The 23,808-nt window shown below is 41.5% G+C and overlaps 1 protein-coding gene across 9 annotated transcripts in view; it reads left to right on the top strand.

Annotated features, from left to right (window-relative positions):
* LIMCH1 (LIM and calponin homology domains 1) overlaps nucleotides 1–23,808 on the top strand; it is a 375,099-nt gene that overhangs the window by 320,218 nt on the left and 31,073 nt on the right. For 8 of the 9 annotated variants that reach the window (XM_077477576.1, XM_077477575.1, XM_077477570.1 and 5 more), the window contains 6 exons: nucleotides 5,668–5,825; nucleotides 5,919–6,330; nucleotides 10,121–10,345; nucleotides 11,133–11,223; nucleotides 11,610–11,740; nucleotides 16,786–16,885. In XM_077477576.1, the coding sequence (XP_077333702.1) occupies nucleotides 5,668–5,825; nucleotides 5,919–6,330; nucleotides 10,121–10,345; nucleotides 11,133–11,223; nucleotides 11,610–11,740; nucleotides 16,786–16,885 (1,117 nt within the window). The remainder of the gene's footprint in view (nucleotides 1–5,667; nucleotides 5,826–5,918; nucleotides 6,331–10,120; nucleotides 10,346–11,132; nucleotides 11,224–11,609; nucleotides 11,741–16,785; nucleotides 16,886–23,808) is intronic. The other variant, XM_077477572.1, reaches the window with a different exon arrangement.

Below are 23,808 nucleotides of genomic sequence, written 5' to 3'. Positions count from 1 at the left end.
AGTTTATTCAATATCTTATTTAAGAAACTGACTGGATTACTATTAGGGGCATATATATTTACTAAAGTACATTCCAGTTCTTCCAATGTACCCTTTAGAAACAGATATCTTCCCTCTGCATCACACATTTTTTCACTTAACTGAAATCTTGTTCTTTTAGAAAACCCTATCGCTACCCCTCTGCTTCTGGCCGATATTGTGTCACTGTAATACCAGACCGGGTAGTTATTAGAATATAGTCTTATGTTTGATGCGAGGGAGATATGAGTCTCCTGGAGAGATATGACATCGGCCTCATACCGCTTCAGCTCTGCTAAGATCTTATGTCTTTTTATTGGGGTGTTCAGGCCCTTAACATTATAAGACATGAATTTCATGCTGTCTGTTTTGTTATTTCCCATCTATTGCCCTAACACTCCCCTGCCCCACGCGGGTACTTTCTATCTTATTTGCTTGGGTGGTCCACTTCTTCTTTTCCCCCCTGTCCCTTCTTTCCTCTATACTTTCCCTCCCATACCTTACACCTTCCCCCCTCCCCCCACCCTCGCCTCCCACCCCGAACCCCCCCTCCCACCCCCCCCTCCCCCCTCCCCCCATCCCCTGAGACCTATTTTCGGCCCTTGTTAGGTTGATGGTCGTGTATATCCCTACCATCTCCTAATCTATTTGTTAAGAGGGCCTGAGGCTCTTTCCGCCTGCGCCTCTCCCGCCTCTTCCCTTTAGACGAGAGGAATTCCGTCCAACATCCCCTAGTGTTTCATATCTTTCCTTATTTCCTTCCCCTTCACACCCCTCCCTTTCCCCAGATCATCTTCCCCCCCTACTACATTGATCCTATTGTTTCTTCTCGCCAACCCGGAAGTGCGGGAGAGCATACTCCCAATTTCTCGCAGAATTCTTCCAGGTCTTCCGGAAAGCTCAGCTTCGCCGTTTTGCCATCTTTGTTCCCTATTAAACAAGCGGGGAAACCCCATCTATATTTAACGTTCTGAGCTCGCAGTTCTCCCAACAAAGGTTTCAGGAGTCTTTTCCTTGCTAGCGTCTCGGATGCAATATCTGGGAATATCTGTATTTCTCTACCTTCATATAATAGTGGGGTTTTTTCCCTTAGCTTTTTCCATATTGCTTCTTTCTCGTCAAAAAACGTAAACCGTACTATTATTTCTCTAGGTCTTTCCGTATCCCCAAATCTTGCTTTACCAATTCTGTGAATTCTGTCGATCCTTGGGGGGTCCCCTGTCTCATTTGCCCAACAAGGAGAGAGAATACTATCCATTATTAATCTTAAGTCTTCACCTTTTGCCTCCGGGACCAAGCGAATCTTTAAGTTTTGCCTTCTACTTCGGTTCTCCTGGTCTTCCAATTTGTATAGCGTGTTTCTTTGTATTTGTTGTATTGTTCTTAGTTGTTCTTTAACTTTGCTTAGCTCTATGGCTTGGAGATCTATGCGGTTTTCTGTTGCTTCTACTCTCTCTAATAATCCTCCCAGGTCCTCTCGAAGTCCCCTGATGTCTGTTTTAATTGCGTTCTCTAATTTTAAGAGCATCTCCGCCATTTCTCCCTTTGAGGGGGGATGATCTTCTATCCTTAATTCTTCCATTTTACTGCTCTCCCAGTCGCTGTCTGTTATTGTATCCTCTCTGGCTTGATGAGCTCCTCCTCCCTTGTATTTGCCTGATCCCTTCTTGTGTTCTTGCATGGATGGTTGTCTCTTATCTGTTCCCAGCTCTTTGGGGCTTGCTCCTTGTGTCATGTACTGTTGGATCGTCGTGTCTAGGCCCTTATCTTTTAAGTTTCGTGAGGCCCCACTTTTCGACGCTTTATTCGCCGCTTTGCTCATGTTTCAATCCCTATCAAACTTATATGGGACCTGGCACCCAGTGACTCTTTCCCTTCAATCCTAGGTCCTCGGCGTAGCCGCTTCCTCCTGCGGTTCACCCTCTATAAGACTGTTGGTCCTGTTTATCCCCTCGTTTCCCAATTTTACTTAGGAACTATCAGTCGGACCTCCTAATGTATGTCTTTACCCTGCCAGCAATCCACCAGGGGTCCCCCAGAACTGACTTCCTTTCTTAACGGATTTGATATTGCATCCCAGATATTTTTTAACTTGCGGCTTCCCACCGTGCTGCCATATCTATCCAGTAGGGGTACAGATATCCAGGGAGGTGCTTTACTTAATTCGGCTCAAAAGTAGGACAGCCTTGGGATAAGCTGACCTCCCTCTGAGTAGAATACCTGTAGGTCATCAAAATAGCACCCTGATATGTTGTCGTGCAGCTATTCCGCCATGCTGTCTTGTATATGAGAAACAGAGAGCCATAGGAATTAGCCACCATGCACTGTTCAAATTACACCGCAAAGACATCCATATCTGTCCGGGGGGGGATACAGACATCCAATTAGGTACTTTCCTCTAATCGGCACTGAAATATACAGTCCCTTTGAGAAGGTTTGCCGTGTCCTAGGAGAAATACGTATAGGGCCTGAGAATAGTTCCCTGGAATCAAATCGTGCAACTTTTCCACCGTGCTGCTTTGTGTGTGTAATAAAACGAGCGATAGAGGTAGTCTACCATACACTGTTCAATTTATCTTTGCAGAGACAATATATGGCTGACATTGAGATATGAGATATGGCTGACATTACATTCAGTCGGGAGCATATATAGCAAAACTACAACCCATATTGTGGCTTATTCGCCCTTGCTTGCAGCCTCTCCTGAAGGTAGCTTTAAAACAGATCCTCTTATTTGATCAGCCCGGTAAGCGGCGGAGGGAGAAAATGAGGGGAGACAAAAAAAATATGAAGAACGAGCAATAGACAAAAAAAAAAAAAACAGAATGGTAGATGGCCAGTGCGGTCATATATGCTCCACATATGTAACAATTTCTCTACGATTCTCCCACCCTCATTCCAATATTCCCGTTGGTTTACTTTATGTCTAATTCCGCTGTATCCATGCTCTCATATGTGTGGGCTAATCTTCCAGGAAATGTCACTCTCAGGCAAGTCCCCTACTCTCAGCAGCAGCATACAGCAACCAATAAGAGAAAAAACATAGGGAGACTTCATCCACATGCCTATATGAAACTCCACTTGCCAGCATAACTGTTCGTCCTCACATTTTGCTACAACATTGTGCTCTCAGATCCCATTTCAAACCACTTTTTTTTTTTTCACATATATAGCACAGCAAAAACACTGTTACACTGATACTGTTACCGTCCTTTTTTTGTCAGCTGTAACTTTCTCCTGCTGGTTTCCGGGCTCCTGGGATCACCTGATGGTTCCTCCAAAGCCCCTATACGAGGATGGGGGTGTCAGCAAGTGGGGGGGGGGGTCGACGTCCCGTTACTGTGAAGCTTGCAAAGTAATCTGCGGTGCAAATGGCAGCGGGATGTTGCTGCGCCGTTTCCGAGCTACCGCCCCGAGGGCTCGCATCTGCCTGGGCTGGGATCTCTCTCCTCCCCGCTCCGGGCCATGTCCACCTTCCTTCGCTCGTCGGCGCGGTGCGCTTAGCGCTGGCAGGCCCCTCCCCTCAGGCGGACGCTACGTCCTCACGTCACGCACCCGCCCAGCCATGACTGCATCTGAGTCTGCAATGTGAGGTTTTTTGTCTTAATGCATAGATTGCATTAAGATAAAGAAACCTCCTGACTTTACAACCCCTTTTAAAGTGGTTTTATAGATTGTTTTGTTTTTTGTTTTTTTTAAATAACAAACATGTTTTACTTACTCCCACTATATAGTTAGTTTTACACAGAGTGGCCCCGATCCTCCTGTTGTGGGGTTCCACAGGGGCTGTCTCGGCTCCTCCCCACTAAAGCTAACCCCCTCTGCGAAGCTCTTTCCCGAGGGGGTTAGCTTGCGGGCGCACTCCGCGTCATACACTTGGTGTCCATAGACGCCAAATGTATGACTCTGCTGTCCCGCCCCCCCAGCAGCCGCATCATTGGATGTGATTGACAGCAGCGGGACTCGACGGGACTCGACGCGGGACTTTCGAGGGCTGAGATAAATAAAAAATGGGGGGGGGGGGGGGGGACAGTAAGCATCGGATGTTTATTTTTATCTTAATGGACAGCTCCTTTTAAGTTACTGGTGCCTGGACCTGAAGCCAATTGAAGAATCGGTTGGGGTGAAGACCGTGCTGGATCCAGGGGTAGGTAAATGCCCGTATATAAAAAGTCAGCAGCTGCAGTATTTGTAGCTGCTGATTTTTATTTTTTTGGAAGGAAGACTGGAGCTCTTCTTTTAAGTGGTGTACAGGTTTGAGAACTGAACTAGTTAGTAAATGTAAACTCAAACACTAATATTTCTCATAATATTTAGCATGATTGTTATTTCCAAAGCAATTTTCAATCTTTTATAAATGTGCAGCTTTTATTAACATAATACCTGTGTGTATGAAGGTGCTTGTTCAGGCCCTTCCTGGTATAGTGACGTCGCTTTATGCCCGTCTCACAGTTGTGCTCCTGTGTTTTTTGCTCTATCACATTGGCCTCCAGAGGAAACTGCAAGTGGCAGTTTTAGAGCACATGAGAAATTCCACAGCCATCTCTGAAGTGCATGCATATAGACAGGAAGTTGTCGCAAGGAGGTTGCTGGAGATCAGCTGTGTTGAGATGCAGCAAATGATGAAAACAATTTGAAAAAAGTATTTTATTAAAATGAGAATTGGTAATTGTTTACATACAATACACAATTCATACACTATATTGATGTATTCAACTTCAGTGTGTGTTAAACTGGCCATACATATGCCTTGGTATTAAACACAACATATGTTCAGTGTTCCAAGCCTTTAAAGATTCTTTATCCTTCACTATCCCTTGCTGTATTGCTTGAGTGTCAGAGGATTCCCTCAGAAGTCAGTAGGCTGACATAGATAAGAATAGCAGGGCAAGCAGTGTGGCATTATACTTTTCAGATACTTGTGTTCCCTGTTGGAAAGCCCTGCTTCACCTAATCTGTGCAGTGTGGACAGTGGCAGTGCTGGGGTATGCTTAGCGCTGATTAGTGAGATTAGCATTGGTGTATGGGTTATTAACTGGTATAGCATATGTAGCAACACAATCCATGGCATGATATCTGAGAAATACAGTAAGGCATTCTACACGCATTGGTTCAGAAGACTGGTTTATCTCTTCTTGCCTCTCACGATCAGCCCAGTTCTGAGATGAGGTCAAACATATTTTAGGTTTGCATCTCACTGAATCTTTGCCTTGCCTGCTTTGCAAATGCTGATTGTGTCTTAGAAGATACATGTACTAAAACATATGTGTTCAGCTAATAAATCACACAGGCGGTATATAGGCATATGAGGTCAAGGTAAACCTAAATGAAGCAAGCTTATTCCACAGCGCATTAAACAAAGAGTGTTAAGTCCTAGCAGCTAATGGGAATTTATTTTACCATAATCTGGAATTATTGAGTTTACAGCTGATTGGCTGCGGAACTTTGCACTTCAGCTGTCCTCTGTGTGCTGCCTTTTTGAAATGGCATGGGTATGGAGCGGAATGAGACTTTGGATTCATGATTGCAGTGTGTTATTTTTGTCTATAATTTGTATATATTAGCCCACCATCCTGACTGTCGTCTTGGTGGTAAAAAGGTATGAGTCTGGTTATTTGTATTTAATACTGTCCTTAATCCGCTATGTAGGACTTAGCCCGGTGGAAGACCCGCAGGAGAAGTGCATCACAAGACTTGCTAAAGAAAGAAGAAGAAAGAAAAAAGATGGAGAGGTTACTTAGTGGGGAACCTGACTTAAGTGAAAGAAGAAAAAGCATAAAAACTTACAAAGAAATAGTAGAGGAAAAGTAATTAAATTTTTTTTAGTTGCTGTGTAACTGCTTAGTGTAATCAGACTTCTTGACATGGTTGATCTTACATTTTCTTTTACTCTCTCACAGAGAACGAAGAGAGAAAGAATTGCATGAGGCTTACAAAAATGCCAGGACGAGAGAGGAAGCAGAAAAAATCCTGCAGAAATACATTGAGAGGTTTACCATAAGTGAAGCTGTTCTTGAACGTTTAGTGATGCCAAAAATTTTGGAGAGAAGCCATTCAGTAGAGCCCGGCTTACTCTCTTCATCAGAGGACCCCAACCCATTGAAGTATCTGAGACAACAGTCTATGCCTTCCCCAAAATTTACTTCTACAGTAGAAGCAACTATATCTCCCACTTCTGAATTGGACTTTAAAGCACCCATGGGTCCCCCCATATCACCAACAAAAAATGTGGTCTCAAAGGCAGTGCCTATGTTAACACCTAAGCCTTATTCCCAGCCCAGAAATACACAACATGTTCTCAAAACATTCAAGGTAAGAAAAAAGCATGAATTGCACTGAGCATATAAATGGCTAACATCTACAGTGAGGAGCCACTAGTGGCTCTTTAGTATTGAGGAGTGTATGTGCTAAAAGTCCAACTCCAGGCAGCGCTTTTTTTGGACAGAGTACATAAGAGCTGAAGCCTATGTCAGGCTTGTGTTGTCATGTGGACAAGAAGTTATAGAAAATCTTTTCAGTGGCATACAAACTACAACAAAACATTTTGTTTTCCAGTAAATTGGTAATGATTACATCCCCTTATGGTGTATTATTATTTTGTATATGTTTCTTTCCATTTGCAACCAGTCCCCTCATTTCTTGTCCTGCTCTCCCAGGCACATGGGGTAAAATCCGGCTATTGGGGGTCACAGTCATGAAATGGGGACAGAAGTGTTTGTCTTTCAAGTAACCATAACCACAAAAAAAGGTTTTGGCAGGAGTTGGGCTTTAAAATGTAGCATCTGCACTTCTATTTATTATTTATGTTATTCTAGGCTAATTTCACTTTTTTTTTTTTTTTTAAATGCATATCTTTTTGCAGTTAAAAAAATGCGCATTCATTTATTTTATTAGGAGCCTTGCATCTCCTGCAGGCTGACAGTATAGCTGTCTGTACCTCGTATGTGCAGGCAATTAATGAATGGCAGGAAGAATCAATTACCTATACTGCTCATCAGCGCTCTCATAGTTCATTGAGGACTTACAAGCTGTCAGCCGCAATGGTTGTTGGTAGTTGTAGTTCATAAATTCACAGAACTCTGTGAATGAATCATGCGGCCAGAAGGTGGCGCTCCGAATGGCCACGCTCATTTCACATTGTGACAGCAAATTTTCTGCAGATTTTTTTCCTACGGATTTACCAAAACCATGTAGTGCAAGGGCCTGTCTGATTGCATACAAAATGAAACGCCTAAGGTTTGACCTCATATTATATGGTTTTGGTAAATCTGAAGGAAAAAATCAGCAGAAAATCTGATGGTTTGTATGGGGCTTAAGATCCATGTCAAAATCTTGTTTGAAAAATGCAAAAACGCAGTTAACTACTGGGGATTTTTAGGCCTTGTTTGGGATTTTTGTGGTGTTTTTGTTTAATGCTGACTATAATGATTAAATGAAAAATTAACCGCCAAGATTCCTCTCCTCTGCTCCAATAAGCTCATAGTCTAGCTCCATGTTTCTCATCTGGGGTTCTGTGGTAATGACCTGTCAATCACAGATGGCTAACTGGTAGAATCGGGTCTCAGCCAACCCATAAGTCTTCTCCCATTGTGCGCTGCTCCCCGGCAGCCCCTCCTCTCCTCCCATCCACCCCAACAGCTTGTGGCCTCACCTGGGATGGAGGAGAAGAGAGGAGGGCCTGGCGGGGAGCAGAGTGCTATGAGAGAAGACTTTTTACAGCCACTTCCTGCACTACTTTGCATTTGATAGAAATTGCTACTACAGTGTTCCAGTGTGCCCCATGCCCTGCTTTGAGCCTGTGATGTGCGTTGTCACATGCCCCATGCCCTCCTGTGAACCTGTGATGCGCCTCGCCATGTGCCCCATGCCCTGCTGTGAGCCTGTGATGTGCCCTGCCATGTGCCCCATGCCCTGCTGTGAACCTGTGATGTGCCCTGCCATGTGCCTCATGCTCTGCTGTGAACCTGTGATGTGCCTCGCCATGTGCCCCGTGCCCTGCTGTGAGCCTGTGATATGCCCTGCTGTGAGCCTGTGATGTGCCCTATGCCCTGCTGTGAGCCTGTAATGTGCTCTGCCATGTCCCTCATGCCCTGTTGTGAGCCTGTAATGTGCCCTGCTGTGAGCCCTGTAATGTGCCCCATGCCCTATGTGCCTTTCGATGTGCCCCATGTTTTGTGTGCTCCTTAATGTGCCCCATGTCCTGCTGCATGTCTTAATGTGCCCCCTTCCCTGCTGTGTGCCTTTTGATGTGCCCCATGTTCTGCTGTATGCCCCTTGATGTGCCCTGTATCTTGCTGTGTGCCCCTTGATGTGTCCCATGTGCTGTGTGCCCCTTGGTGTGCCCCATGTTCTTCTGTGTGTCCCTTAACGTGCCCCCTTCCCTGCTGTGAGCCCTGTAATGTTTTTCATGTCCTGCTGTGAGCCTGTGATGTGCCCCATGCCCTGCTGTGAGGCTGTGTTGTACCCTGCCTTGTGCTCCATGCCCTTCTGTGAGTCTGTGATGTGCCCAGCTGTGAGACCTGTAATATGCCCCGTGCCCTGCTGTGTGCCCCATGATGTTCCCCATTTTCTGCTGTGTGCACCATTTTCTGATGTATGCCTTTATTGTGTACCCCATGTTCTGCTGTGTGCCCCATGCTGTGCCCAATGTCCTGTTGTGAGTCCCGTAATGTTCCAGGTGCCCTGCTGTATTCCCCTTGTACCCCATGTTCTGCTGTGTGCCTTTCGATGTGCCCCATGTTTTGTGTGCTCCTTAATGTGCCCCATGTCCTGCTGCATGTCTTAATGTGCCCCCTTCCCTGCTGTGTGTCCCATGATGTGCCCCATTTTTTGCCGTGTGCCCTGTGTTCTGCCGTGTGCCCTTTGATGTGCCCCATAATCTTCTGTGTGCCCCATGATGTACCCCATTCTCTGCTGTGTGCCCCATGTTCTGCTATGTGCCCATATTATGTGCCCCATGTTCTGTTCCATGGTGTCCCCAATGACCTGCTGTGAGTCCCATGATGTACCCAATTTTCTGCTGTGTGTCCTGATGCCCACATGTAATGTGCCCTATTGTGCCCTGCTCCCCCCCCCCCCCCCGTATTGTGTCCTCTTGTGCTCCGCCCTGCTGCCCCCTGTACACTGCTTATCTCCAGTTAAACCCAGAATTGAGCATCTCTGCAGAAAAAAAAAACAGTACAAGTTTCACATAAAATAGTTACGTTTTAATATTTTGTTCTATTAATTAATGGTATTTCTTAAAATAATTGTTATATCACAGCTCGCTGATCACACCGATGCTCGGTGAGCTGTAGATATGAACATTATTTCAGAGGTTTCCTGAAATCTCAGACTTTTTGCCAGGGGTTTCCCGAAGGTAAAAAGGTTTAGAAAAACTGGTCTAGCCTGAATGTACCCTGAAGGTTGAGATTTTACCTTTTTACTAAACTGGGGCCTTAAAGGTCAGGAGGGCTCATCAGGCAAACAAGGAAAGAATTTTTGTCTGTTACCAGTGATGGATATAGATGGCTATAGTGCTAGAGAAAGATCAAACCATGATCAGGGTACCTAGCTGTTGTAGTGGCTTGTTGGAAGTGATCTGTCAGAAGTTTGTAAGCCTATAACAAGAAGTATATGGCATCCTGCCAAAAAGGTACATGGGAATAACAGTTACAGATCTTAATGTGGAACTGATCAGAAAGAGTGAACCTTTTCTATCATATAGGGAACATTTAGTAATGCTTGTTGGGCCTATGCAGTACCTTGGAAATGTTTGAAATTCCTTCTAAAATAACAGTACACTTCCTGGTATATGAGTTTACAATTGCGCCCCTACAGTATCATAGCTGTATATCTGATGTGTGAATCTAAGGCAACGCTACCTCTGACTGCTAGTCTTGTGAGAATTGGAGATGGAGATTAAATTAGTTTGAAATTCTAACTTGTAAACCACAGCACTGTTTGCTGTTTTGGGCTTTATATTGGAAATTAACTTGTTGACTTCAGATAGTGTTTTATGTCCCAGAAAAAGGTGTTCTATAGGTGTAACTTTATATCCCCTGTGACTTTATATCCCTTTTTTGTTTTCTTTTCTAAATACCTACTTATTTGGTTTCTGTAGATAGAGGGAAAAGCAAGTATGAATGGAGAAGCAATGAATGGCACAGAGGAACACAAGGAAATTGGATCAAGTGGAGTCCAAATGTTTTCTCCATCACTGACCAGATCACAGATGTTTGAAGGTGTAGCCAGAGTGGATGCACCAGCAGCAGTGTTGAAGCCGGATGCGTCTTCTATTGAACTTAATTTGAAAAGGCCGAATGCACAGAATTCTACCAAGGACAAAGTAAGGCCAAAGAGGATGGTTTATAAAACTGAAAAAACAGCAAGAGATTTTGTGTTGGCAACAACAATTAATTAGGCTCAAACTTATAAATATAAAGCAGACTTCTGGTTGGTACGCCAAGCGTGGAACGTTGTGTTGCTGTTTTTCTAGGACGTTTTATAATTTTCTTGCTGTGTCCAATGCTCCATGCATTGGACTTTTCAACAAATAGCGATGCAGTCATCAAATACTACTTTCACTATTCAGCGTTTATCACACATACATACACACTTACTTGGCTATGGACTGTGGTATCAGCTTATCACTGCCATCATGTTGGAGAGTATACATTTTGCCTGACTTAGGCTAGCTGTAGACATTAGATGTTAGTTGGACATGGTCTGGATGTTTGATTATTTTACAAACTGTTAAATTAAACATTCCTCGCCCAAGTGTGGGTCAGTGACAAAAGAAAGGGAGGACTGCAGGCAACCAGCCTTGGTACTGGTCTTGTTTCCCCAAGAAACAGTAGAGGTTTTAAATCCACTGCAGGCAATTGCTAGGTTCTTCAAGACGTGTTATCCTGATTTTGTCATTCAACAATGTCTACACGTAAACATAAGGATTGTTGATTCCATATATTAATTGGATCAGACAGCATTTATGTGTCTATGGCTACCTTCAAGTGCATTATTACGTTTTGTTATTTTTCTTATGCAATGGTCATGTAAAAGCATCACAACTGTTTAACTTGATAAACGTTTGCATCACTATTAACCTCAGGTTTGCCTTTCTATTTTTCTTTCAGATTTTGTCTGATGAAAGAAATCACAGTGATGTGGTCGATGGAACACATTCATCTTTGCCTACAAATGTCCACAATGAGCAGACAGCTGAAGGTTTGTTGAAGTCTGTGCTGTTGCACAGTTGTTGGTGTTGCATATACAGTAAAGTATGCCTTCTAAGGATAACTATGGCCAAAGCAGATCATGTGACAGTTCACCACTACATAGATGCATAATAATTCAGTCAGCAAAAACATCTCAAAACCATCTGGATATAGTTATGTTAAAGGCGGGTAAGGCACTTGTTTGAGATTTCTGTCAAAGTAATAAACAAGTTTGTTATTATAGAAAGGCACATTTTTGTTAAATACCTTTTTTAAATATGGAGTTTTGAGAATCAGCCCTATATTTATAACCCTAGATTTACACTGTTCATTTCTTTTCTTATTGCATTTGTCCCATTTTACAGTTTGTGGCTTGACTTGACATCTTGATTCTAGGTACAACACAGCATAATAAGGAAAACTCAATTGTCACCAGCTTAGAGTCCACACCACCTCTTGCACCACCCGAAGCTGTTGTAAATGGAAAAGACCAAGAAGAGGAACAAAAGGTCGATCCCAAATCACTGGTAGTGTATTATTTGCATATAATATTAGTATTCATATTATTTAAAGTGGAACTATATTAACCACTTGAGGTCTGGGCCATAGCAGAATGACGGCTACAGAGCGGGCCTCAATTTCTAGAAGACCGTCATAGGACGTCCTCCCCTGTGCATGCTCCCTGAGCATGCCCTGCAGGGCGCGCGGGGAGCGTGCTGTGATCACCGAGTCACTGAGACTCGGGTGATCACCAATCTGAGTAAGGGGCCGGCCCCAGCCCATTACCATGTGATCAGCTGTCAGCCAATGATGATGTAAACAAAACCTCGGTAATCGTTTTTTTTTCTCCTCACGCTGACAGCGGAGGAGAGGAGAAAAAAAAGCCGATCACCGGCTTATGTTAAAGCAGTGTTTCTCAATTCCAGTCCTCATGGCCCACTAAGGCCGGGTTCACACCGCTGCGATGCGGGAACGCCGCGAATCCGCTGCGTTTTCCCGCATCGCATTACTCCCGCCGGTAGTTCACACTGCCCTATGCGGACGTCTGGGAGTGTCAATGATATGTTAATGACACCCCCAGATCCGTCCGCATATCGCAGTGCGATCTGCCGACTCGCACAGGAATCGGATTGCATGGTGTGAACCCCCATGCGATCCGATTCTGTTGCGGACTAAAAAAAGGGTCCCGTGCGAGTTTGCTGCGGGAGCGATGCGAATTCAGCCATACTATCTGTATGGCTGAACTCGCATCGCTACGGAGATCGGATGTGATTTGCGGTGCGAATCACATCCGGATCTCCCCCCGCAGCAGTGTGAACCCAGCCTAACAGGTCATGTTTTCAGGCTTTCCATTATTTTGCACAGGTGATTTGATCAGTTTCACTGCCTTAGTAATTACCCCAGCTGTTTCATCTGAGGGAAATCCTGAAAACATGACCTTTTACTGGGCCATGAGGACTGGAATTGAGAAACACTGTGATAAAGGGACATCGGTTCCAAAGAAGAAGGAACACAGGCACCTCATCTGTGCCAATCAGTACCCCCTGCCAGTGCCCACCAGTGCCACCTATCAATGCTCACCAGTGGTGCCAATCAGTGCCACCTATCAGTGTAAGCAATCAGTGCCCATCACTGCCACCCATCAGTGCCCATCACTGCCACCTATCGGTGCCCATCACTGGCACCTCATCAGCGTACATCAATGAAGGAGAAAAATTACCTGTTTGCAAAATTTTATGACAAAATAAAATAATTTTTTTTTTAAACGGTCTTTTTCCATTTTTTTTAAACAAAATATAAAAACCTCAGAGGTGATCAAATACCCCCAAAAGAAAGCTCTATTTGTGGGAAAAAAATATAAAAATGTCATTTGGGTACAGTGTTGTATGACCGCGCAATTGGCATTCAAAGTGCATCAGCGCTGAAAGCTGAAAATTGGTCTGGACAGGAGGGGGGTTTAAGTGCCCAGTAAGCAAGTGGTTAAGAAACAGTTACATTCTTTTTATCATGTTATAAATCCCTCATAAGAGAACATATTATATCTGTATAGGCTACAGGTCTATTGATTCAGCAAACGGTTTGCCATTAGTTATGATAACAAAGTAATGTGATTTTTTTGTTGTTTTTTTTCAATTTCTAAAGGCAAAAGCACATAACAAAACAAATATAATTGTTAAACTAGTTTAACCATTCGTTACATATTTTAATGCAACACTACAAAATCCTACAAGCGAAACAATGGACATTAACCGGAAATATTTAAATGATTGGCTGAAAAAACAATCTATGAAAGAAATAATGAACGGAAGAAAACAATAAAGGATAGTTAATGTATAACTATGGCTAATATGGCATATACAGTGAGGGAAAACAGTATGGTCCCCTGCTTATTTGTCCACTGACAACGAAATGATCAGTTTATAATTTTAATAGTACCGGTAGGTTTATTTTAACAGTGAGAGACAGAATAACAACACAAATCTCCAGAAAAACACATTTAAAAAAAGCTATACATTGATTTGCATTTTAATGAGTGAAATAAGTATTTGATTCCCTATCAATAAGCAACATTTCTGGCTCCCAGGTGTCTTCTATACAGGTAATGAGCTGAGATTAGGAGCACTCTCTTAAAGAGAGTGCTCCTAAGCTCAGCTTGTTACATGTATAAAAGACACTTGTACACAGAAGCAATCAAAGTCCAATCTCTCCACCATGGCCAAGACCAAAGAGCTGTCCAAGGATGTCAGGGACAAGACTGTAGACCTACAGAAGGCTGGAATGGTTTACAAGACCATCGCAAAGCAGCTTGGTGAGAGGGTGATAACAGTTGGTGCGATTATTTGCAGATGGGAGAAACACAAAATAACTGTCAGTCTCCCTTGGTCTGGGGGTCCATGCAAGTTCTCACCACGTTGAGTTTCAATGATCATGGGAACGGTGAGGAATCAGCCCAGAACTACATGGAAGAATCTTGTCAATAATCTGTTATACTGTTAAAATAAAGCTACTATTAAAATTATAGACTGATCATTTTTGTCAGTGGGCAAATGTACAAAATCAGCAGGGGATCAAATACTTTTTTTCCTCACTGTCTTTTTCTGAGTCCCTCCGTAGCTGGGTTTATTACTGAGTGATCCAGCCAAATAAAAGTCAGTTGTTTTTCAACTTCCTATAAAGCGCAACTCCAGGGAACTAAAAAATAATCCTTTGCAGGGTTGCTTGTTCAGGTCTAGGGGAACCAAATAACAAATATTTATTCACCAATTTCTCTGCTCCTCCTCACTGCAAGACTGCTCCCTGCAATCTCTTCCCCATGCTTTAGGGTCCTGGCGCCACTCATTTATGTAAAACCTGATTTCAGCCCGAATTTGGACCTGAAATGGACCAAAATACGCACAGGGCTCCTGTGCAAATTGCACCATTGGGGAGATGTGTGAACTGGCTCCATGGAGAGCTGGTCACAATCTCCTGCTGTGCAAACTGGATGTGTAGAAAATCCGCATCCAATTCGCACTAATGTGAACCCAGCTTCCATCTACTAGTCCATCTAACACTATCTTCTCCACTAATTAACAATGCTGATGTCCAAGGGTGACCACATTGCTCTTCCATAGATAGAGTGAAGAAGCTGATGTAGCCATTCTGAGAGGAAATGTTACTGACCAATCACCAAATTAAAATAAAGGAACAAAAACTAAAAAAAAAAAAAGAGGAGAATGAATGCAGCCCTAATGATTGGTTAGATACAATATATACTATTTTTGTTTCTGGGTTTAGTTTGTTATGCTTTAAGGATACCTTAGGGTAATTAATAAGTTAAGGAGGACCAGTATTTATGATTTTTCTTTTCCATTTGCAAGGTTTCTTCAACTGACATGTGCAGATCAAATGACACTCCTTTGATATGTGTTCAAAATAAGTAATCATAATACATTGTAACTGTTATATTGTTTCAACCTCTTTAGTGAATGAAAACTGCAAGCTTCATAGCTCAGGAGTGATATTGGCACTTCATAGACACAAACTGTTACCTGCCAATTAGGTTTTTCAGAAATGTCACCCAGCATTCATGGAATGACAGGGTAGCCCTTGGCTAAGATGTTTAAATCAAATATTTTAGTATATCTCTTGTGCAATCGAGCTTATTTACTATCTTACACAGTGCTGCTGAACTTTGTACAAAAAATTCTCTGAGCGTTTTTTTTCTGCCAAGGATACTGGAGTATTTTAAGCCCAGTGTGCATGGAGCTTAAAACTGGTGCATGAGTGCAAAATCTGGTGCATAAATAAATGGAAACCGATTTGGTTTTTATTTTTTTGTCAAAGCTTAATTGAACAATCTGAAGTTAGCAGCTGATTGGGTACCATGCACAGCTGCACCAGATTTAGTAAGTCAACCCCAGTGTCTATTTTTCAAATTTTTCTTTAGATATGTGGAGTAAATGTTATGCCTTCTTCTCAAAGGTATATAAAGTATGTTCAAAGTAGTTTGCTTTCACTACTTGATTTTGCAGGAATCGCTTTTCCCATATTTATGTAGTTCCAAATCACATTTATTAAACAGTAACAAGTAGATCTATGCTAGATGGTATAAGAGTTTAAACGTCTCCTTCATGTTCCCATGTAGGAAATACGTCCTCCCTTCTTGTTTACGGCAGACCGCAATAAAAACCTGGCACAGGTTCTAAACTGTCCCTGTTCTTTCCAAAAATAAGTCTGTTTCTGCCCTTAAATCCTTCACAAGCATTTTATTGCAAGGTCATTTGCTTGCGTCTTCCTTTTATTATGTTGAATCACAGTGCTATCTTGGCTTTTCCTTTCTATAGATATACAGTACCATTTACAAGTCTGGTGTATAGAATGACCTTGCATTAGGTTTACAATTGGGATGAAAAGTATATTAAAATGTTACCCATTAGGGTTGCTATTGCCACATTAGTGGGAAGTCAGGAATGAGAGGAGAGGTATATTGCAGACATCAGACATTACATAACAAGCTGATAATGATTTCAGAATTATTTTCTTGACAATACAAGTATTAATGACAACATGCAGTGGGTGATCCTGATGGGGATGTTTTACACATTTCACTTACCTTGCACTTCTGCATATGCAAATCATTATTTTTTTATTTATTTTTTTGGTACTTCAAAAGTTTTGTCTTTAACCTTTCAATGCAACATCTGCTTTGGGTCTTGCATTGCTTTTGTAACTGAATTTTTTGTGCAAACAGAGATGAAGCTGAGCTGTGCTGGAGAATAAAAATACAATTAAAGAAAAACTATTAAAATTCCAAAGAGGGCAAAGTAAGAACATGGTAGAGGTAGAAAAAAAGTACCTTTTATTGAGATTCATAGGGGTTCATTTACTAAAACTGGAGAGTGCAAAATCTGGTGCAGCTCTGCATAGAAAACAAATTTCTTGTCAAAGCTGAAGTTAGAAGCTCACTACCATGCACAGCTGCAATAGATTTTACAGTTTTAGTGAATCAACCCCATAGTGTTTATATATACAAAACTTTATTCTTCAAACAAGGAGGATATGCATTTAAGATATCTAATTTTGTTTCCAGTCCCTGGATTTCAGCATCAAGAAAGGAAAAGAAACTGCATTGCATCAAGTGAAAGCAACACAGGACGATGGACAAGAACCACTGTGGAAAGAACAGCATGGTGCGTACACCCTGTGATGGCAGGTCACACCATTCACCTACATGGACTTCACTAGAGGGGTGTAATAATATAGCAAACACCATTCAGTGTTTTAAACCATTTCTTAACTTTTGTACATAAAATATTTCCTGACTGTACAATGTAGTATTGTGTATTCCACTAAATAAATTGAAATGCACAATTAAAATGCTAAGTGTGAATTTCCAAGAAAAGCTGGGACCCATAAATCCTTTATATCTCCTGTACATAAAGGATTGGTGCACAGAAAAACATAAAAGGACATTATATGCATTATGGGAAAAAGCTACTAGTAGCATTCACAGCTAAAAGTGCCCACACCTGTACCGAAATTAAGATATTTGACATTTATACTGCCACTGGAGGCAGAAAATTACAGGTACTTCAATGGAATTACAAAATGTTCAAATATCAGGAAAGATCACTTCCTGTTATGTCACCTAATTGTAAACTTTTCATAATCTTCTGAAATAATTGCACAATTTACACAAACGTAGACCAGGTGCATGTCTATGTTTAGCAGCCCTTGAGATAGATTATTTGGGGGGACTGAATTTGCTGGTTAAAATGCAGGAAATAGCCAGCCTGGTCAAGGAACTTTGTTAGACTTCTCAGGTAGGCTCTCAGGTAGGCTCATTTGCTGCAGGTCTTCCTCAAGTTAGCCTACAGAGGGGTGTCTGACAAAAGTCAAAATCACCATGTTTTAACACGGCACCTTCTTTTCTTTGTACATTCACTTGCTTACTAGTTGAGCCTTTTGCTTTCAAATAGCAGTGATCATGAGTAGAATGCTTTGCCCATTGCAGACAGTCTTATGACTGTTGTACCTTTTCTAGTATAGTTAAGGTAATGGAAATCACCGCCTGAATAGGTGCCATGGACAGTATCACTGTTGTCTCCCCAGGACCTTTATTTGCTCCTTTTATTTGATATAAATGTTTATTAAATAGGTTCTTTTAGCAGTGGCGTAAATATAGCCGCAGTAATGCACTCTGCTGCTATGGGGCCTTTAGTTGAGAGGAGACTCAGTTGGAGAGGCTTGTTGAGGCAAATCAAACTGTTAAGTCTGCAGTCAAGAAGAGCTTACATTACACTCACAGGAGGAATAGTCAGGATCCCTGGTCACAGATCCCCCTTTGTTTTATCCATTTTGTTTAGATGTCTTGGCAGTATAGGCTTTTTGCATTGGGAAATTCTGCTACAGCCTAGCCGCTTAAAAATGATTCTGAGGTTTGTAGTTCTGCAAAATTAAGATGGAGCTTAAAGAGGAAGCACTTATAATTCTGTAACAATAAAAATATCCCAATGGTTATAACTATTGCTACTACAACATATGTTTTCATTTTTTTTTCTGCCTAATAGATCACCTATTTCAGTATTTGCTTCCCTTAATGGTGGAAGAGCTTAGATTTTATACAAGTCCCTGAAATCTTAGATCTTATATGCTGAAAAAGACTGCAGAACTAATGAATTTAGAGTAGTTTGCTAAAAATGTAAGTTAAAAAGTTAATTGTCTGTACTGCTACTACAGCACTAAGCCCTAGTAGTGTACTGGTTATACTGACTGCTTCGCTTGCCTGTCCTTGATTTAGGCATATTTTATGTTACAGGATATCTAAACTCAAGAACAAAAATGTAATATGTTGCATATCCTCTGCTCTTAGGTGTTGTGGTGCCATTTGTTATAATTGTTTTTAGGCTAAGAACCTTTGCAACAAATACAGAAAATACTTGTTGATCTTGCCAGAAATGGTAGCCTTGTCACTTCCTTTGAAATGAGTGGAATGCATTGCCCTTTTGCTTCCTGTGAACTGAACTTGAAACAATATTATCTCTTCTGTAAACTACTTGTGTCTTCACTCTCCATAAAATGAAGATGAAGGCAGACATGTGTAACAATGATGGCTTCCTCCATAGATACAGTGGATGATTAAGTGTAGCCACCCAGGGACAGGAAATGTCTTATTGGCGGGGTTATCAGTTGAAAATAAAGGTAAAAAAAAAAAACTTGAAAAAGAAAAATAATGCAGCCACCTCATCTAATTTCTGGTAAGCTGCAATATATAATACGTTTTTGTGTTGGGTTTAGATATGCTTTTAGACCAGTGACAGTATTTTCACAGTTGACTCTTCCAGTTGCTAGAGAGAAAGAGGGCCACCATAAAAAATTATATGAGGGTTCTACAATCTGTAGTTACTCTCCTGACTTTTACTTTATAGTTTCAAAGGTTCCTCTTACATGGTCTGCCATTGACTAACTCACCTTTTTTTTCCTCGTTCTTGAATGTGCAGTTTTTTTTTTGCACATTTCGTTTGTGTAAAAAAAAATGTATTATGACATCATTGGAGTGCCAAAAAGTTTAATAAATCAGGTAGTAATTGGTTGACCTAATCTCTGGCAGCTTCTGGCAATGACGTACAGACAATAGAAGACTTTTTATTTAATTTACTGAATCTTCGAGTACTTTATGTGACATAAAGTCAACATTTTCATTTGTACATGTATTTTTCTATACATTCATGTAAGACTGTAGCTGGCTATTCTGAAAAAAAAATGAATAAATGTGGAATTAAGGCAATGCATTCAATTTGTTTACCCATCTTGGTATAGATGTTTGATTAATATAATTATCATAATAAAGTGGTATGAATTGGAGAGCTTTATGCACATCACAGTCCATGTGCTACATGATGAATCTTGGTCTTGGAACAAGTTGGCAAAAAGTTTTGCTTAGTTAGCAGACCTAAGTCCTTGGTAAGAGCTGTTATTATTAAGTAAGCTCTCTTATGTTGGTTCTCCAATGCTTTGCTTACCGATCCGTAGAAATACAGAAGGGAGCGTTAGGCCAAAAATGATTGAAATAATCCAAGATATTTTTAATTGTAAATAAGTCCTATAGGAGAAATAATCAATTTTTAGGTTTGGGACTTTATTGGTACTGTATATATCCACACGATTATTAACATCAATAACTTTTTTATTGCTTTCTATCAATACAATTCTATAAGCACGTAAAAATATGAATCGCCGATATACATTATATACACTTGCTTTATATTTTTGCTTTATCCTGTGCTGCACCATTAGTAATAAAGAAGTCAACAATTCCAATCACAAATTTTACTTATGGAATTTATTTATAAAATGCATTATTTATTTTAATGATCGGGATATATGCAGTAAAGTCCCACACATAAAATAGTTTGTTTGGTCTAAGTCTATATTGAGGGGTGATGGTACTACTCAAAATATGCTCAGAACACTTCCATGCATGCTTTCCTTCTTTGTCAATGCAAAAACAGCCAACTTGTTTTGGGAGCCAATAGTGTTCCCACTTCATCATGGGTCACCACTGGATGTAACGTGGATGGACTCCAAGAAAACAGGGACTTCACAGATCTATATTAGAACCAGTATTAAACTCTCCTCGTGGAGCAACGTGACAATTGCTGAGCAGAAATGCTTTTTATATGTTTTTTATTACTAATTAGGGTTATCTTAGCCTTTGCCTGTTTTTGCTCTGGCACTCATTTCTGTATTTCTATGATTTGAGCTGATGTTGCTTGCCCATTGAGGGAAGTCTGGCTTTGTGGGAGTCACCTTGCCAGAACTATTGGAGTTGTTTAAAGTCTTCCCTCGTCAGACTAAACGTACGAGTTTGAACACTCCGATTGCTTCCTTAAACATGTTGTTCTGGAGTCTCTTACTGATGCAGACTGTTTTTAAGGGTCTGGTGTTGTCAAGTAGAGTTTGGAATGGTAAGCTATAACTATTATTTTGGAATTCAATCCAATGGCTTATGCAATATATCTGTATTGATTTCATTCCAATGGTACCAGGTGTCACATTTCTGGAAACCTAAAGCTGGCCATAGATGTTCAAATCTCGGTCGGTTCAGCAGGGACAGATTGAGATTTGAACCATCTTTGGGCAGGCTAAATGTACCCAAGTTGATCCATCGATCAAATTGGTTATAACCAGCATGTCAGATTTTCAGCATGTGAATATTGGCAGCGCCCCCTACCAGGAAAACACAATAGCCCTGCGGGAGGGATTCCCTCATCAATTCTGTGTTAAAGGGGGAATCAAGCGTTTGCTTAAGAGTTGTCAACAGTTTTATCCACCATTGCAAAATGCCCTGTATAAAACCTGAATAAGGGGACTGATCTATTTAGTGTCGATTGGATAAGACCGTAAGAGCATCAATGGCAAGTACTATAACTCTTAACCATATATCAGTGTGCTGATATGAGTCCAGTAAAGAAACATGGTCTGGTTGCTATGAGTTACTGCAAGTGCAGCTACTGGTATTGCTCTCTAACCATGGAGTAACCCATTAGATTTAAAGTGTATGTAAAGGATAGACTGTGGAAGGGGTAGACTCTCTGTATTTTTTTTTCCATGCTGACTTTTTTTCCCATTGTGGTAATTCACGCCCTCTTTGTACTGGTGACCATTGTCGCTTAGTCAAAAAGTGAAAGAGGATAGCCATAATTCTGAGGTTTCACCAGAACAAGAGGTAAGGGGGAAATCCTAAAATGGGGACACCTGTACTGGTAGCAGATGCCTAAAGCTTAGCCATACACGGAGCAAATTACACTTGATTCCCTGATCAACACAATCAGTGTTGATGTGGGAATCCCTCCTGCCGTACCATTGTCTTCTCCCAAGCCACCCCCCCTGGGAGACGACCGTGAATAATGCTAGAAGCTATAGCAGTTGCTAGCAATAATCGCAAGAGAATCTGGCAGGCTGGTTTTACCCATGTTGATCAATCAATCAACTTGGTACATTCGGCTTGCCCATAAAGAGTTCATATCTCGGCTGGTTCAGCATTCGAACCATGTATGACCAGCCTAAGAGTGGCATTCCCCTCACTTTGAGATATTTCCTTCCACTTCCTATTGTGTCTGCAGGACAGAAAGTAAGAGGAAATCTCCCTAACTATGCAAAACTGCAAAAAATAACCTGACCATAGGTTTTAATTCTTCCATACGTGGTCCAGAAAAAAAAAGTTTTGACTTTACGTACATTTAAAAAATTTTTAGTGACGAGAAAATTAGAAGGAGCAAGATGGAAAATGTTTCTCATACGATTGAAATTCCAACAGGGAATGTGATGTTTGTTTAAAGTTGTTTGTAATTTTAATCTTTGTAAATGTCATCTGTGTGTAAGTGGGTTTCAGGATGATAGCAGGGACTAATAGCCTCCTGAACAAACTGGAGTGTGAAAGGAAGCAGTAGTACAAGGAGCCAAACCGTTCTTGTGCTGATAGGAGGAGTTGTCAGAGTGACAGAGAGATAAGCTCATCACTGTGCTACTTTTCCTTTCACTGTACAATAATAGATCTAGGTGGGTCCAGGACAACCTGAGGCCCAGAGGAGGTGGTTGAATGATGTTGGCCATCAGCCTGAGAACGTCTAGTGGCAGAAAGTGAATATTGCAGCAAAATCTACTTTCATCATTTTATTTTAGTAGGCTGTTTATTTTTATCTTGGGTTTTTTTTGTCTGGAGTCCTGCTTTATTTGTTTTATAGAATCATTGCTCAAAGTCCATGTCCATCTGTAAGACAGGTACTCTTGTTTCTTAAGAGATTAAGTAATCACCATTTTATTGGGTTTTACATTGTGCATCATGCTTCATGTTTTCTTGGGTAGTGGCCTGTTGCTAAAATACTCTTTTACTCTTAAAGTGGACATAAAGCTAAAACATTTTTTTGGTTATGGATAGAGTGGGAAGGGTTTAGAACCCCTGCGGTAAGCGCATCAATGACAAGTACTATAACTCTTAACCATATATCAGTGTGCTGATATGAGTCCAGTAAAGAAACATGGTCTGGTTGCTATGAGTTACTGCAAGTGCAGCTACAGGTTTTCCTGGTGTCCTGGTCTCCGTTGTCTTCCTGACATTTTACCAAGCAGGAACTCTCCCACAACAACACAGACAGAAATAAAAATCCCCATAGAGACACTCCTAAACCTTATGGACAGCCTTCCCAGAAGAGTTGAAGCTGTTATAATTGCAAAGGGTTGGCCAACTCAATATTGAACCCTACAGACTAAGACTGGGATGCCATTAAAGTTCATGTGCGTGTAAAGGCAGGTGTCCCAATACTTTTGGTAATATAGTGTATTTCTTTTATATATGTTGTAAGTTTTTCTGAATTTTGATCATTCAGAATTTCTCCAAAGTATCCAGCTAAGCATTCCTATTATGATGTGGACTGCCTGGCATTGTTCTTGGTACTTTGGTAGGTTAGGTAATACTGTTGAGGTTTATTGCACAGTGTAATCTCCTGCATCACAGTGGTGGTCCCACAGGAAATCTTGGGTGTTGGACTGTCTGTCTAGTTTCACTTTGCAGATTCACTAGGGCCATACAAGTTACAGGAGCTTCAACTCTAAAACACTGGGCCTGTTACTTTAGTGGTGCAAAGTGGTAACTAGTGGTAACTAGTAGTGCAAAGTGGTAAACTTGTGTATTGGATTAAAAAAAATCTTTGCTTCTTTACAGGATTATTTGTTTGCTGTTAATACTTGTGCACAGTGGCAGCTGGTGCTCCATTTTTTGGACAAACAAACCCCCCCTGCCATGTCCGCACTTACCCCATCCAGGTCGCAGGTGGCTTCGGCCGCTTCTCCTTCTGGCCAATCCAGCCTTAAAACCTGCTTCCTGGCCCGATTGGCTGGGAAGAAAAGCAGGAAGACAATAGTGATTGTTGATTCGCTAATGTCACAAGTGGGTGGGCTCAGGGCGCAGTGCTCTGTGCCCCAAGGCCAACCTTTATGAAGCAAATTAGAGCCTCAGGCTCTAATCATTAGCTTCCAAAAAAAACTTGTCAAAATCTATGCGCCCTACTCCCCGCGTGGAGATTAGGTGCCCGACACATGGAGATTAGGGGGG

This window comes from Lithobates pipiens, unplaced genomic scaffold (assembly GCF_037356315.1).
Source record: "Lithobates pipiens isolate NorthernLeopardFrog02 unplaced genomic scaffold, aLitPip1_a1.2 Scaffold_13, whole genome shotgun sequence".
NCBI classification, from domain to species: domain Eukaryota; kingdom Metazoa; phylum Chordata; class Amphibia; order Anura; family Ranidae; genus Lithobates; species Lithobates pipiens.
This window is presented reverse-complemented; position numbering and strand designations above follow the sequence as displayed.